The following is a 15,220-nucleotide window of genomic DNA, read 5'->3' as shown; positions in this document are numbered from 1 at the left end:
TTTTAGGACTATCATCAAAGAGACAACAGTAATAAATTTGTTGAACAAATTTATATAGCCACCCAACTTACAAATAGGTAGCTTACAAAACTTTTAAAAATCCACCATATAATAAAACTCCCATTCCACCCCTCATGGCAACAACAGTCACTGGAGCTCCATCTACCTTTGTGGTCCTCGGGCCCACTGATAAAGCCACTTTTTTAGGGTTTTTCAGAAAAGCAGCAGGGTGGGGGCCAACCATATCTCGGAGGGAATGATGCTCCATAAAGAAGGGACTACCATCGAGAAGGCCTTTTTTTGTGGTCACATCAGATGACAATGCCTAATCAATGGGACCCATAACATGCCTTAACTTCCCACTCTGATGGGTTGAGTGGATGTGATAGTGGAGGTTCTTCATTTAACCTGATTCCATAAATACAAATGTTTTGTGTGTAATATTTACTAGGCAGTAAATCTCATTGCACTGAATGGGAAATTCTCCTAAAAAGATTATACATAGCATTCTGTTGTTTTACAAATTTTCGGTGACTGAGAACCAGTGTAATAATTTTATGCGCTACTAAATCTTACAAATATACATTCAACAGCATCTTCAATAAATGTATTTCAAATTTCAATTAATATAATTTTGTCTGATTTGGAATTTTGGTAGCATCAATAATCCCTTTACCAAAATTTGGATGAAATTGGAATTATACCTCAATTTTGAAAAGCTACACTCTTTGTTCAGATCTTTATTGTCAATGTTAGATATTTCCTGTACATAAGAAGGCATAACATTAGTTGCAGAGAAACTGATTTTACTGGTTGAAATATATATATATAATACTATCATTAGATTGTGGTAATCTTAGAAAATACATAGTCATGTGATAAGTACACTGCATTGAACATTTTTATTTTTCAACATATTTCAACATACAGATATTTGATCTTCATTTCAAACATATTGATAGATATAATATAGCAAACAGCATGTTACATTTACATTTTTAGTCTATTTATAGTGTAAATGTGCGGACAAGTATACCTCTACATTTATCACTATCTCAAATACTTCAAATTTAAACCAGGCACATCAATTAGATGCAAATGATTAGAAGCTGATTAGAGAGAATCTGGCTGGTTTAATTTCAGACTCAATTTGGTATGATTTTCTCTGTGTTGTTGAAGTGTGGGGCATCACCATGTCTAGGTTGAAAGAGCTCTCTGAGGGCTTAAGAAAGAAAATTATAGATACGCATGACTCTGGAAAGGATTTAAAAATAATTGCCAAACAAATGGACATCAGTCATGCTGTCCAGAAGATCAACTAAAAATGGAGAACATTTCAAACAATTTCCAACTTCTCTAGGTCAGGCTGTCCCAGCAAGTTCAGCCCAAGAACAGAATGCAAAATTCTGAAAGAAGTCTCTAAGAAACTCAGAATGTCATCGCTTACCATGACTCTAGAAAGAAGCAACATATATTAGATCTACATAAGTGACATGCCAAGAGGACAACTTTGCTGTCCAAAAAGAATATCGGGGCAAGACTGAAGCTTGCTCATGAGGACCTAGGGAAAGATCAGGATTCCTGGAATAATGTGCACTGAACAAAGGAGGCAAAGATAGAATTCTTTAGCCACAGTAGCAGAATAATACATGTTTGTTGAAAGGCCAAAATAGCATTTCTACAGAAGAACTTGACACTAACTATAAAGCAATGGTGGTAGAAATCTTACGGCTTGGAGCTGCTCTTTGCTGCATCAGGGCTTGTGCAATTCACCAACACAGAATCTCCTATGAATTTTCCATTGTAGCAGAAAATGATTGAGGATTATGTAAAAATATCTGTCAGAAAATTGAAGCTCAACTGAAAGGTGGGATTGCAACATGACAATGGCCCTAGACCAGCAGTTCTCAACCTGTGGGTCGGGACCCCATTTGGGGTCGAACGACCATTTCACGGGGGTCGCCAAACAACGCAGTCCGCCATTTTCCCCCCCTTTTCCTTAGCTGTGCTACTCCCTTTTAATTTATTGGCTTTTGAAAGCCAATAGAATAGACTCTCTTGAATAGCGTCTAATTCTATTGGCTTTCAAAAGCCAATAGGAATTGTCCAGGCTGTCTCTGCCCTGCTGAGCCCGGCAAAAGTCCCATTCTGCAAACGGTGCTGCACCAGTTGAGTAGTCCTCGACTTACGACCGGTTGAGTAGTCCTCGACTTACGACCGGTTGGGGGTCGTGGCATTATAAAGGTTGAGAACCACTGCCCTAGACATTTCAGTAAATCACCAAGGAATGGATTAAAAAGACTTTCGGAATCACCAAATCAAAGGCTGATTTAAATCCCATTGAGATGCTATGGGGTGATTTGAGGTTTTTCTTGTGCATGTCAGAAATTCTTCATACAGAGAAAATATTCTGCATGGAGGAGTGGGGAAAAAAATCTTCTCAGTCTATGACAAAGGCTGGTGACAGCTCTAAGAAATATCTACTTGAGGTTATTTCTGCCAAAGGGGACTGAGAGGCATTAGAGCCAAGTGTGTACTTATTTTTTCACACATGAGGAAATGGCATATCTGTTAGTTTTCTGTTGAATACATGTTTGCAAAGTAATTGTCATAGTTTTTTTTTGTTCAATTACATCACCTTTATCTTTATATACTATAGGAATGAAGGTAAAGTATTGATATATTCATGTATGTTAAAAAAATACTTTACAAGGGGTGTGCTTACTTTTTCAAATACTTTCTTTATTTTTTATATTCTTTATTGGCCAAGTATGATTGGACACACAAGGAATTTGTCTCTGATGCATAAGCTCTCAGTGTATAAAGTAATATAATTATAAGATACCAATAGGAGGAGGTAATAGTAAAGATGAAAAGGATAATAGTAATACAGCCCTACTACATGGGTAAATATCCTTAGCTATAAGACAGTGCTGTGGGAATTAGGTGTTTAGCAAAAGGATGACATGAGGGGAAAAAAACTGTCTAGTTGTTTTGGCATGCAATGCCCTATATTGCTATCCTGAGGTGAAGAGTTAAAACAGTTTATGACCAGGATATAACAGGGTCTGTAAATATTTTCTCAGCCGCCTTAGCATACAACTATTCTCCCCTCTGCTGGTAGCTCAAGATATAACACCAGAAATTATTTATAGGTCATTTGTAAAAAAGGATTTGAGCTTTGTAATAACAATTACATGCCAATATTTGAAAATAGTGTGCATATAAACATCTGACTTCACAATAATGACATAACAGCTTTCTAGTTCTGTCCTTTTTTCATTTATAGTTTTTCCTGGTCATTTCCTAGTAATTTTAACTAATTGATAGTTTTGCCCCTTTCATTAAAAAAGGTTAAATGTGCCAAGTTACGGTATTATATGGCCCACAAATAAAACAGTTTTGATAATTTTGTTAATTGGAGCCTTTTTGCAATTGCAACATTTCGTGGCACGTAGTACATTGACTTAAGCTGAAATTCTGCAATTATTAATATACAGAAGCCCTACCACTTGATAAATGAAAAAAAATATTTTAAAAAACAGAATGAAGAGAGCATGTCTATTGTATAATGTTTTTATAAAGGTTCAACTGTGCTGTCAAATATATGGCTATGATTTATTTTTAGTTAATAGGTTTTCATATGTTAAATTAAAGTTAAACTAAGAATATATGAATATTGTCTTGAATATTGATTATTCATATTATAAAGGTTTTAAGGTATTGATATTATTTACTTAAAGTTAATAGAAGCCTTGTTGTAGTTTATAAATTGTTTCTCTATTGAAAAAAGTTGGAGATCACTTTTTATATATATTTATTTTATGTATTTTTTGTTACCTTTCAAGTTTTCTCTTTTAATCCCTCCCCCCTTTCCCTTTATGTTAGTATGGGCAATATTAACTTCCAGAAACTGTGCAAAACAACTTTGTCGTGATAGCTTTACTAAAGAATGACTAAGTTAATGCTAAACTAACCTCTGTGAGAAGCTATTTCACAGGGTAGGTCAAAAGCGCCTGCAGAGTTGAGTCAAAATATTTAAGACAGTTGTTGTGATCATGAGACTGTATTTGCATACAAATAAGGTAGTCCTTGACTTACAGCCATTAGTTTAGCAACAGTTTGCAATAACAGAACTGAAATAAGTGACTTAGGGTCTTGGCAGTTACAACTGTCATAATATCCCCACAATCACGTGATCAGAATTTCAGGCCCTTGGCAACTAGCATGTAGTTACGTCTGTTGCAGCATCCCGGGATCCTGTATCGCCATTTGCAAATTTCACAGCCTGTTTCTGACAAGCGAAGTAATTGATTTGCTTAAGAACCATTTAATACACTTTATAACTACAGTGATTTGTCAAAAAAGTTTGTAACTATTGGGTGTGACTCCTTTAACAAGCTCCTTGCTTAGCAATGGAAATTTTGGTTCCAACTTTGGTTTAACTCAAGGACTACCTATACATGTGTAAAGTGAAATATATTTCACCGTAAGGGGTAGTTTCTTAATTATTATTCCCCAACAGTCACTGAATATAATTTGGTCTACAACATCAATCTTTTGATTTGCTTTTTTTGTCAGATTCCTGCATCATTGGTGACCATCCCAAGTTGCAAATAAAAAACTCTACTTCTTGTATGAGTGCCTATCCAAACTTGACAATGGTCAATTATACCAGCCATGTCAACAAGACTTTTGTCAGTGGCAGTGAAGAATATTTCAAGTAAGATTGTTTGATAAAAGTTTTATAATTAAAAAAAAATTAAAGGAAATCTTTAGCACTAAAAACCACTTTGTGGTAGATATTTTTATTTCTATATTTAAATGTATTATATTTTTAAGACTATCTTGTCTAAAGTTTTCATTTTAAGGATACAGTTGGATCCAATCGTGGTCTTCTATTAGCACTAAGCAATTAGCAATTGAACATTGCTGATTTTTCCCACTTTTCTCTGCAATTTCCATGTCTGATCCAAAAGATTGAAAACTTCTCCAGAGCAAATGTCAGAGAAGAAGGGAAAGAAAGTTCCTCACTTATGTATTTATCCAATTTGTATGTCACCTGACTCCCAACAATGCTTATGGAAATGGAAAATCATTCAGATAACAGTGGATGCAGGAGTAATCAATCATTTTTATTTATATATACACTTCTCAATCAATATGTTAGATGGCCTAGACGTTGGTATTTGGACTTAGATCTTTTTAACATTTATATTTTATTGTACTAAGCTAGGTGAAATAGTAATAAATAATGCTAGTCCATGTGTAATATGCCATATGCTGGATAAATAAATTTCTCAATTAATAAAACAAGTGAAGAGAAGATTACAATATTATCTATATGCTTTTTCTCTAGTTTTGCTGTATGATTTTTTTGTATATCTAGTATTTATTTATATTGATTAATATGAATTGATGCTAACATTTGGACAAAGGTTATTTAATGGTTGCCCTTGTGTTGGCAAAACAATTTATGGTTTTGGATTCAAAACATACTTGGCATTCAGAGGTCAGAATATTACTTTAATTAATGTGGCCACATTTCCTAATGTTAATTCCCTAGAGCAGGGGTCCCCAATCCTTGGTCTGTAGCCCGGTACTGGGTTGTGGCCCATTGGGAACTAGGTCGTGCAAACGGGCAAGCGCACAAAGCTTCATTTGTGCAAGTGATGTGCGCACACGCAAAACCATCACCTCTCCCCCCTGCCCATTGCCACCAGTCCACAGAGCTGGAAAGATTGAGGACCACTGCCTTAGAGTAGCACTGAGTATTCCTGCTAGATATAATACTTGAGGTAGAGTTGGTTAAAGAATGATAGACATAAAAATAGGTGGATTTGCCCCTTTATTGAGACTCAAAAGCCAGAAATAATTATATCTTTAGATATATCCATGATATTAAAACCAGATTCAGATTTCAGAGAGGTAGTTTAGTGTAGTGGCTAAGATGCTGGACTGGAAACCAGGAGACTGTGAGTTCTAGGCGTCCCTTAGGCATGAATGCCAGCTGGGTGACTTCAGGCCAGTCATTCTCTTTCAGCCCAACCCACCTCACAGGATGGTTGTAGGAAAATTAAGAGGCAAGAGTATTATGGATGTTCACCACCTTGACCTTACTATATATCCAGATTGGAATAAAAATTTAATAATTGTAATTGTGGTAGAACTAAGAGATTTTGATCTGAAAATATTTTGGAAACATGTTCCAAAACATCACCGAGAATCTATTTATCTTTTTTAGTAATAACCTCTTGGAAAAGCCCGATAGATTACATTGTTAGGATACAGTAATGGTACAGAAAAAGTGTTTTTTTCCCTCTACCACAGGATAGGCTCAATAATCAGCTTTTAGTTTGATTAGACTTATAATGAAATGTTCTTTACGGTGTTCTACCTATCTCTGAACCTTTCATTGCACTCAAGTTTGGTGTATATTAAAAACAGCAGCACTGTGAGTTTGGAATAAACAGTGTTAGTTTCTCATAATTACTTTTATATTGCAAAGCAGCCAGTTTTGGTGGTAGTCATAAAATCAGCTCATAAAATTTCCAAGATCTGTTGGAATCTATCTGAGTAAATTCCAGATTTGGATCATTTTAATACCTTTCTACTCAGGAAAACAGCTCATACTCAGAATGGAGATCTGGAAATGATAGGGCAATCTAGTTACTGAAAAAGTGACTTCATGCAAGACTACAAAATTTGTTTATGTAATAGTTAAACCTTGAAATGTTACATTCATTTAGAGAGTTAAGAGTTTTCCTTCCCTTCCCTTCCCTTCCCTATCCTACCCTACCCTTCCCTCTTGTCACCTCCCCCTTTTTGTTAACTTTTTTACACTGGATGTTAAATTGAATGATAGGATAGATGTATCTTAGAAGACAATGGGATCTCATAAATGGACTTTAGTGGCTGTGAAGTGTTCTCTGCTTTTATTTTTTATTTTAAAAATCATAATGAAAAAGTAAAGGAATAGATTCTTAAATGCTCAAACAACTACAATTAATGCAGATGCTAGGTAAACACAAATGGTCATGACTTACTGACATTTTGGCTCTTAGGTACTTTGTGTTGAAGATTTCTGCAGGAATTGAATATCCTGGTGAAATCAGGTGGCCTTTGGCACTGTCTCTCTTTCTAGCTTGGGCAATTGTCTATGCTTCCCTGGCTAAAGGAATAAAAACATCAGGAAAAGTAAGACATTATTTTAGACCATTTCTAGTTTTAATTCAGAAATGAATATGTTGCAATACCAAAATCTAAGCATTACTGGAATACGTGATAGCTTTTTGAGAAATGTTGTAGCAACTTTGTACCTGCTGGTGTGTATGATAGCTGAAGAAAAGCTAGTTTCTTTGATATGCATATTGGCTAAACTTTAAGTTCTCATTTTTCATACATGACCTTTTCATGGCATGGCTTTTATATTCCATTGGCTTTCAGGAGGAGTAAAGATGGCAGGTTATATATTTAAGAGAAATTTGCTTATAATATGATTGAAGAATATGGTAAAAACATGAATTTGGGCAACAAAGATTAGCTATCTTGGAAAATCATAATATAATAATGCTATTTTATCGTGGAATAGAATAAAATGCTATTTTATAGAGTTTTACAGCTTAGATGTCTTTATGTTATTCTTAGGAAATCATAGTCCAAAAATCATAGTAACTATTTAACTACTAACTATAATACTAATAAAGATTAGCTCTCATCTTTCCTAATGAGATGTTTGTTTCTATCAATTCCTGGTCAAGAACTACCCAGCTGAAAATCACACATATAAATAACTTGAATTAAGAGTATATCTGTTTTCTGTGCCAGCCTGCCTCATTTTTAGGTTAGAGTAAATAAAATATATGTTTTCTATTATTAATAGTGTTCAATTATTTGTGTTAACAGGCTTTGTTAAAAAGAAAAGGGAGGGGTATGCATGTATTCTAGGGATGGAAACCAGTTGCTCCTAAGATATTATTAGAATAATTTTTTATCATCCTTGACTATTGGCCATTATAACTTGGTTTAATGAATGTTAGAAGAGGAGCATGGTGATTCATGAGGATAGAATGCTGGGCTGACAATTGTCAGGCTTATGTTCGAGATCCAGTTGCTGCTGTGAGATGAGTTGAGCTCCCGTTACATGCTCAAAGTCCTGCCAACCAAGCAGTTTGAAAATGGACAACCATTTTCGAGTAGATACTAATCGAGTAGTTCAGGGGTATCAAAGTGCCGGCCTGTGTACTGATTGCATCATACAGAGGCCATACCCACTCCAGCTCTGGCAACGTGAAAAAAAGTCGCAATACGTCGCAACACATCACATGACATGGCGAGTTTGACACACATGGAGTACATAAATGGGTACCACTTTGGTGGGCAACTTCATTCCTGGGGCAATGGTGATGTCACCAGCAGATACTTTCACCACGGAAGCACTTCAGTGCCTCTGACACAGAAGTAGTAGTAGTGTGAATGTTAGAATTAAATAATATTTGGAGAACCACCATAAAATCTGTCATACCATCTACAAGTTTAATTCTTAAAGACAAGTATCTGTTCCCATTTCAGGAGCCTGAAAGTTATTTTTGGTTTATTTAGACAAGATAGATTTTTGTTAATGTGAGTCTTAAAGGCCATCAGGCCATGTCCAGTTTTGTGTCTCTATCAGGCACAAAAGATCCAAAGGAAGTTGGATTTAGTTCAGGTCTGGTTATGTAGGGATTCTATGGTGATTCCTCTTTTAACTTAACCCTCCAGGCTCTGCCATTCCTTCTACTTCAATCTTACCAGATTAACACATTCTGCTTATTTTATTCTTCCTTCAGCAGTTCTGCAAATAGTACCCCAGAGTTGGCTGATGGATCTACAGTACAGAATGTCCCTCGCTTTTTAGCAATTGGTCTTGATTACATTAGTGTTATTTTGTTTTGGAGTGAGGACCATCTAGTCCTCCAGGAGGGCATGCTGTGGGCGACAAAAATTGCCCTTTTGTTATCACACAGGCAGTACTCAGACCCTGAAGACAGCATTGCTTTCCTGGTTGCTTGATGTAATAGAACTTTGGGAGAATGTGTTTTTTATGTGTATCTTTTATGAGTGGAAAAACATTTGCTGGAATAAAAGCCACAACATAATTTATTGCACATCTAAAAAAGACCTTAGGGAATGATTATTTTACATTAGTCACTTCTGTTCCAGAAAATGAACAACTCTGCAATTTTCATTCTTTTGGTAGTCATAGTGTAGAGAGAAATGTATCTCTAATAGACTACCATTTATCTGTAGGGATGATATTCCTTTAGAGAATAGATATTCTCTAGAGAGAGACATACAGTTGCAGTTACTTTTTGCATTAATTATCCCCAAACATTGCTATTTTATTAATTTAGGGCTTTGCATACGTCATACCATTCTGTTATTTTTATGTTTATATTCCCATAAGCAAATGTCACCGACAAGTTGTGCAATAATTTACTGTAAACACTAAGCCAGTGATATTACTTTTATTTTTTCCATGGATGTTTGAACATTTTACATAGAACATTTTTTTCTATGTAAGCCGCTGAGAGTGACTCAGATTGCAGTAGTATAGAAATATGAGCAGTTATAAAAACATCTTATAGTGTCAATGAATAGTTACATTATCTGTTCATGTTTCCTTAGGTGGTATATTTTACTGCTACATTCCCATATGTAGTGCTTATCATCTTACTTATCAGAGGAGTTACCCTGCCAGGAGCTGGGGCTGGAATATGGTACTTCATCACACCTAAATGGGAGAAATTAATTGATGCTATGGTAAGCTTGTTATTCCAGATATAATCTATAATGGAATAAAGTCACATATAGAATTATTTTTGAGTAAGAAACCATTATGTGTTGTGAATATTTATGATAGCTTATTTTCTGTGTTTGATTTGACCATGCTTGTATTTCTTAATGTTGTTTTTTTTCCCCACTTTCCTGTTACAATTTTAAAAGCAATAAAAGAATATTTTTTTTTTAAAAATGACAGCTGTATTTATAACATTATCTGGTCAATGTTATTGCCTCCTTCAGGACAATACTTCATTTGCTTAAGTCTCTACTTGTGTACACACACTGTTCTCTGACTGGAAATTGCTATTGAGTTTAAACTCGATTCTAGGTCTGTAGTCCTAAAAACTGTCTTGGAGTTGATGTGTTTCAGAATGGAGATCATTTCATGACAGTATAATCATGGGTAATGCAGTTTTTTGCTACTCTTAATCACAATACTAACTTTTAAATAACAGTAGATGTCCCATTCAAAAGAGGCTACACAAGCAGGTAGAGACACCCAAGAGAAGACATGGAAATTAATATAGGAACAGGAACATTCCAAATTTCTGATGCTTGAAAGACAAAATTACAGTTATGAGTTTTCAGATTATAACCAGTCAGTAGTTTGAACTATGCTCTGAAAAAATATGAATTTTGTAACATAACAAAGACCTGTTATGTGACTTTAGTTGATTTACTTTGTGGACTTTTCTAAGTGTCTCTAGTTTTTCTAAGCTAAAAACCCTGTGATTGGGTGTCTATTTATTCCATTCTTGAGGATTCCTACAGAGTAGCTAAAACTAAAGAGAAATAGTATAAGCCATTTAACTAATTATGGAATGTATTCATTTATTTATGCGATTTGAATGGCTGCCTTTTTCATAGCAGTGACTCTGGACAGCATACTGTATATTCCTAAAACCACCAATTAGAACAACAATAATATATGTCCCCTAGCCCAAGTTTCTAGAACAGATGTCAGATAATATAATATTGCTCTATGGATTTATTTAGATTCAAATTTATTTAGCTTAGTGTCTGGGTCACCTTGTGCATTAATTTTGTGAGACTGAACTAAACCATCAAGATATATCAAAAACCAAGAGTAAAGCTTAAAATTACACAAGATATTTGTGAGAGAGGTGGACTCAAGGTACCGAATTTGAAATTGTATTATGATGCTGTGGCTTTAACATTAATTAGTGATTGGGTTAATTTAACAAATGTAGGAATACTCCTCTTGGAGGGTTGGGATTTACTTTTTGGATGGCATGCCTATTTAATTTTTAATAAAAAAGTTGACTGGGTTTTTAAATCTCATATTATAAGGATTTCTTTACTTCGGATTTGGAGGAAATATTATAGAAGTGATTTTAAAATACCATTATGGGTTATACCTTGGCATGCGATAGAGGGGATAAGGAGAGGAGTTAGGATGGATAGTGTTTCTTATGCACAATTGCTCAGATGGGATGGTAAAAATTGGCAGTTAAAATCTTTGGAAGATTTAGCACAAGAAAATATTATATATTCATGGTTTCAGTACAGACAAATAGCGGACAGATGGAAGATAGATCGTAATGTGGGCTTGCTTAGAGAAGATGAAAATTTTGTTAAACAAGTAAAAGATCAAAGACGAACTCACATTAAGAGAATTTATGGGGTGCTAGTAGAATTGGATTCAGAACCAGAATTAATTAAAGAATGTATGATTAAATGGGCACAAAATTTTGGTGAACCAGTTCTACTAGGTACCTGGGAAATCATCTGGGTGAGAAATGTTAAATTTACACAAGCCCAGAACTTAAGGGAGAATTTTTATAAAATGTTTTATAGATGGCACCTTGATCCACAAAAAATGTCTCATATGTATCCTGACTTACAGCCCAAATGTTGGAGATGTGGTTGTTTGGATGCTACTTATTACCATATTTGGTGGTCATGTAAAAATATAAAAGCCTTTTGGATTAAGATATGGTGGAATATTCAAAGAATTTTTAGAAGGAGGTAAAATTTACCCCACAATTGTTTTTGCTAGGTATTGTTACCGATTGTGATACTAAGGAGGTTATATTGATGTTAAATTTAATTACAGCCGCAAGGTTGTTAGTAGGGCAATACTGGAAGAAGGAATCTTTGCCTACTTTGCAAGAGTGGTTTTCTAAAGTATCTTATCTGGCGGAAATGGCAAAGATTTCGGCTTTTTTAAAGGATCAATCGCAAGAGAAGTTTTTTGTGGTATGGGAAAAATGGATAGATTTTATACAACATAAGTTGGATATAAAAAAATACTATTTAGTTTTTCAATAACTTATACATAAATTTTAATATTTTATAGACTGTATTATTTTTTCTTTTTCTTTATATTTTTTATTATTACTTTACTTTTTTATATCTCTTTTCTTCTTTCTTTCTTTTTATTCCTTTTTTTAAAAGTATTTTCTTTTTTTTCTTTTTTTTAATATATATATATTATTGTTAATTATTCCATTAGTTGTTTAAGTAATGTATTTAGACTTATCTATGGTTTATACTTTTTTTTAAGTATTCAAGAAACTTTAATTAAGCCTATATTCAGCTCTGGGAAGGCTGAGGGAGGGAGTGGGAGGGTTGGGGTGGGTTGTTTTTTTTTCTTGTAAAAATTTTAAAAATATTCAATAATAATAATAATAAAAGATATATCTGCATGGATTTATATTATTTGTGGCAGGAAGAACTTTGGGCATACACCAGAGAACCAAATTGCAGTTGTAAGTCTACGACAACCTACAGTAAGCACAGTGCAGATCACTGATGCTTCTTCCCCTGCATCTGAAATATGAACCGCATTCATCTTCTTCCAATCCAGTTTCTCTTAATATACTGTATATTCCGCAGAAAAAGAACAGTATACAGATTTGTCTCAGTCATTTGCTGACTTGGAGCCCGTCTGTTTCAATATATTCCATTTGTACTAAGGCTTCCTGATTTGTATACAGGGTTTGCATCAGGACATTGAGATGTTCTGGGATTCCAGTTTTTTAAGCACATTCCACCACTTGACATGACTAACACAATCTAAGGCCCTTCTGTACAATGAAGCACATAATGACTTTTTTTGGGGGGGGTATTTTTTGGCTTTGGCTGAATAATAATATTATTCAGCAATGCATCAACAATAATGTCTTGTGTTCTTTGGCCATTCTGAAGCCAGCTTAAACACCACTGTCCTTTCCCATGTTTAATTTGTGTTGGGTGATCCTAAGCATTATTTTGCTAGTATATGACATCAAGTATATTGTAATAACTTAATATAATGTTATAATAACAATAGTGTATGATAGTTTGCACAGTATATTAAGCCACCTTTTTGGTATTAGAATGTAGATTGGCGTCTTCCAATCTGTAGATCAATGTGTCATTCTCCAGTTTTGCTGGCATAACTTAGTTAAACCCTTTACTGATTCTTCATTTGATGCTTGTCATATTTCAGTGGGTATCCATCAGGGCCTGTAGCCTTTCAACTCATTAATTACCAGAGTGCTAATCTAACTACATCTTCTAGTACTAGAGCAGTGGTTCTCAACCTTTTTAATGCCGCGACCCCCAACCGGTCATAAGTTGAGGACTACTCAACCGGTCGTAAGTCGAGGACTACTCAACTGGTGCAGCACCGTTTGCAGAATGGGACTTTTGGCGGGCTCAGCAGGGCAGAGACAGCCTGGACAATTCCTATTGGCTTTTGAAAGCCAATAGAATTAGACTCTATTCAAGAGAGTCTATTCTATTGGCTTTCAAAAGCCAATAGAATAAAAGGGAGTAGCACAGCTAAGGAAAAGGGGGAAAAAATGGCGGACTGCGTTGTTTGGCGACCCCCGTGAAGCGGTCATTCGACCCCAAATGGGGTCCCGACCCACAGGTTGAGAACCATTGTACTAGAGGTTCTTGTAAGTAGTGAATATGTTCTGATGTGTCTTGGATAGTATTCAGAATAGTCCTTCCATCTTTGTTTGGTTTTCTTTACTGTTGGTCCATTGTCTTTCCCTGTCTTTCCCTGTCTTTTCTCTTCTTTAATATTTTTAGAGGCACTATTGTAATACTGCTTCTTAAGTTTTCTTTACTGTTGGTCCATTGTCTTTCCCTGTCTTTCCCTGTCTTTTCTCTTCTTTAATGTTTTTAGAGGCACTATTGTAATACTGCTTCTTATCTCTTCTAACAGCTCTCTGAAATTCTGCATAACTTTCCTTTCTGGATTTTGTCTTTCTTGGGTTTGGCTTTTCTTTTCTTCCTGGCAATTTCCATAGTTTGTTCCAACATCAAGTTTGCTTTCTTCTGTTTCTTCATCTTTGGCAGTCTCTTTTCACTTTTATACTTATTGACTTCTTTAAGCTCATTCCACAGTTCCTCTGGTTCTCTATTAATGAGATTCAGGACTTCAAAGTGATTCCTGATATTCTCCTTGAGAATGGCCGGCATATGCTCAAGGTTGCATTATGGAACTTGCACATGAACAGTTTGTGGTTTGTTCCACAGTCAACATCTGGTCATGTTTTTGATGTTATAATTGAGCTCTTCCTCCTCCTTCAAGGTATAATGTAGTCAGTATGATTTTTTTTCCACTCCATCTGTTGTTGTCCATGTATATATTTTTCTGTGTCAAAAGCCCATCTCAATTTGCTGAGGCCTAAGATGTCATTTTCTAGTTGTCTTTCAATATGCTGAGCTTTCCTGTGTTCGTGCTTCCACGTTCTTTCTATAATTCTGTCTTTGTAGCTTTGGATTTTCTTTTTGTGTGGCAACATCAGCAACTAGATATCTCCAAGGCTTTAATCCAGCCACCTCATAAACACCATTAATACTCCGAAAGATCTTCAGCTGTTCCTCATTAGTATGTTGAGTGCTATCCCGCCTGAGAGGCCTATCATCTGACACAATATCATCAATCACTTAATATTTTTTTTATTCATGTGGCTTGCTTGGTAGAAATATAGGAGTGGTTTACCATTACCTTCTCCTGCACATGAAGAGATGCCTTTGCTGCTGTCACTAAAATAATCATCTGCTTCCAGCATCTGCATACTTTGCTGATGCCCAATATAGATGCCTGCTTGCTTTATCTGGGCGTCTGAGGTGAACTTTGTACCATGAATGGCCCTGCTGGGAATATATACTCTTGGCATACACTACTGGTGTTCTGTGTTCACCCCTTCTAAGAGCATCTCCTTACCATGATAAGGTAGCACAGTAGGACAGCCCGAACAACCTTAAATAGATACTTGAGGAAGGATGAAGATCTGGTTTGTCATTGTAACAGATCTCTAGTGCCAAATGAGGATCAGTTAAGTCAGCTGATTATGTCATTATGCCCTGATAATATATAGAAGGGCTATTATACTGGTGTATAGGAAGCTGTATTTGAAATTTACATAAGACCTAT

The 15,220-nt window shown here is 35.3% G+C and overlaps 1 protein-coding gene across 5 annotated transcripts in view; it reads left to right on the top strand.

Moving 5' to 3' along the window:
• Window positions 1-15,220, top strand: part of SLC6A5 (solute carrier family 6 member 5) — a 76,009-nt gene that overhangs the window by 12,624 nt on the left and 48,165 nt on the right. For all 5 annotated transcript variants that reach the window (XM_039335363.1, XM_039335362.1, XM_039335361.1 and 2 more), the window contains 3 exons: window positions 4,582-4,723; window positions 7,065-7,197; window positions 9,667-9,801. In XM_039335363.1, the coding sequence (XP_039191297.1) occupies window positions 4,582-4,723; window positions 7,065-7,197; window positions 9,667-9,801 (410 nt within the window). The remainder of the gene's footprint in view (window positions 1-4,581; window positions 4,724-7,064; window positions 7,198-9,666; window positions 9,802-15,220) is intronic.

This window comes from Crotalus tigris, unplaced genomic scaffold, assembly GCF_016545835.1.
Source record: "Crotalus tigris isolate CLP2741 ecotype Arizona unplaced genomic scaffold, ASM1654583v1 scf7180000017640.1540244, whole genome shotgun sequence".
NCBI classification, from domain to species: Eukaryota; Metazoa; Chordata; class Lepidosauria; order Squamata; family Viperidae; genus Crotalus; species Crotalus tigris.
The sequence above is the reverse complement of the archived record's forward strand: the minus strand, read 5'-3'. Positions and strand labels throughout refer to the sequence as shown.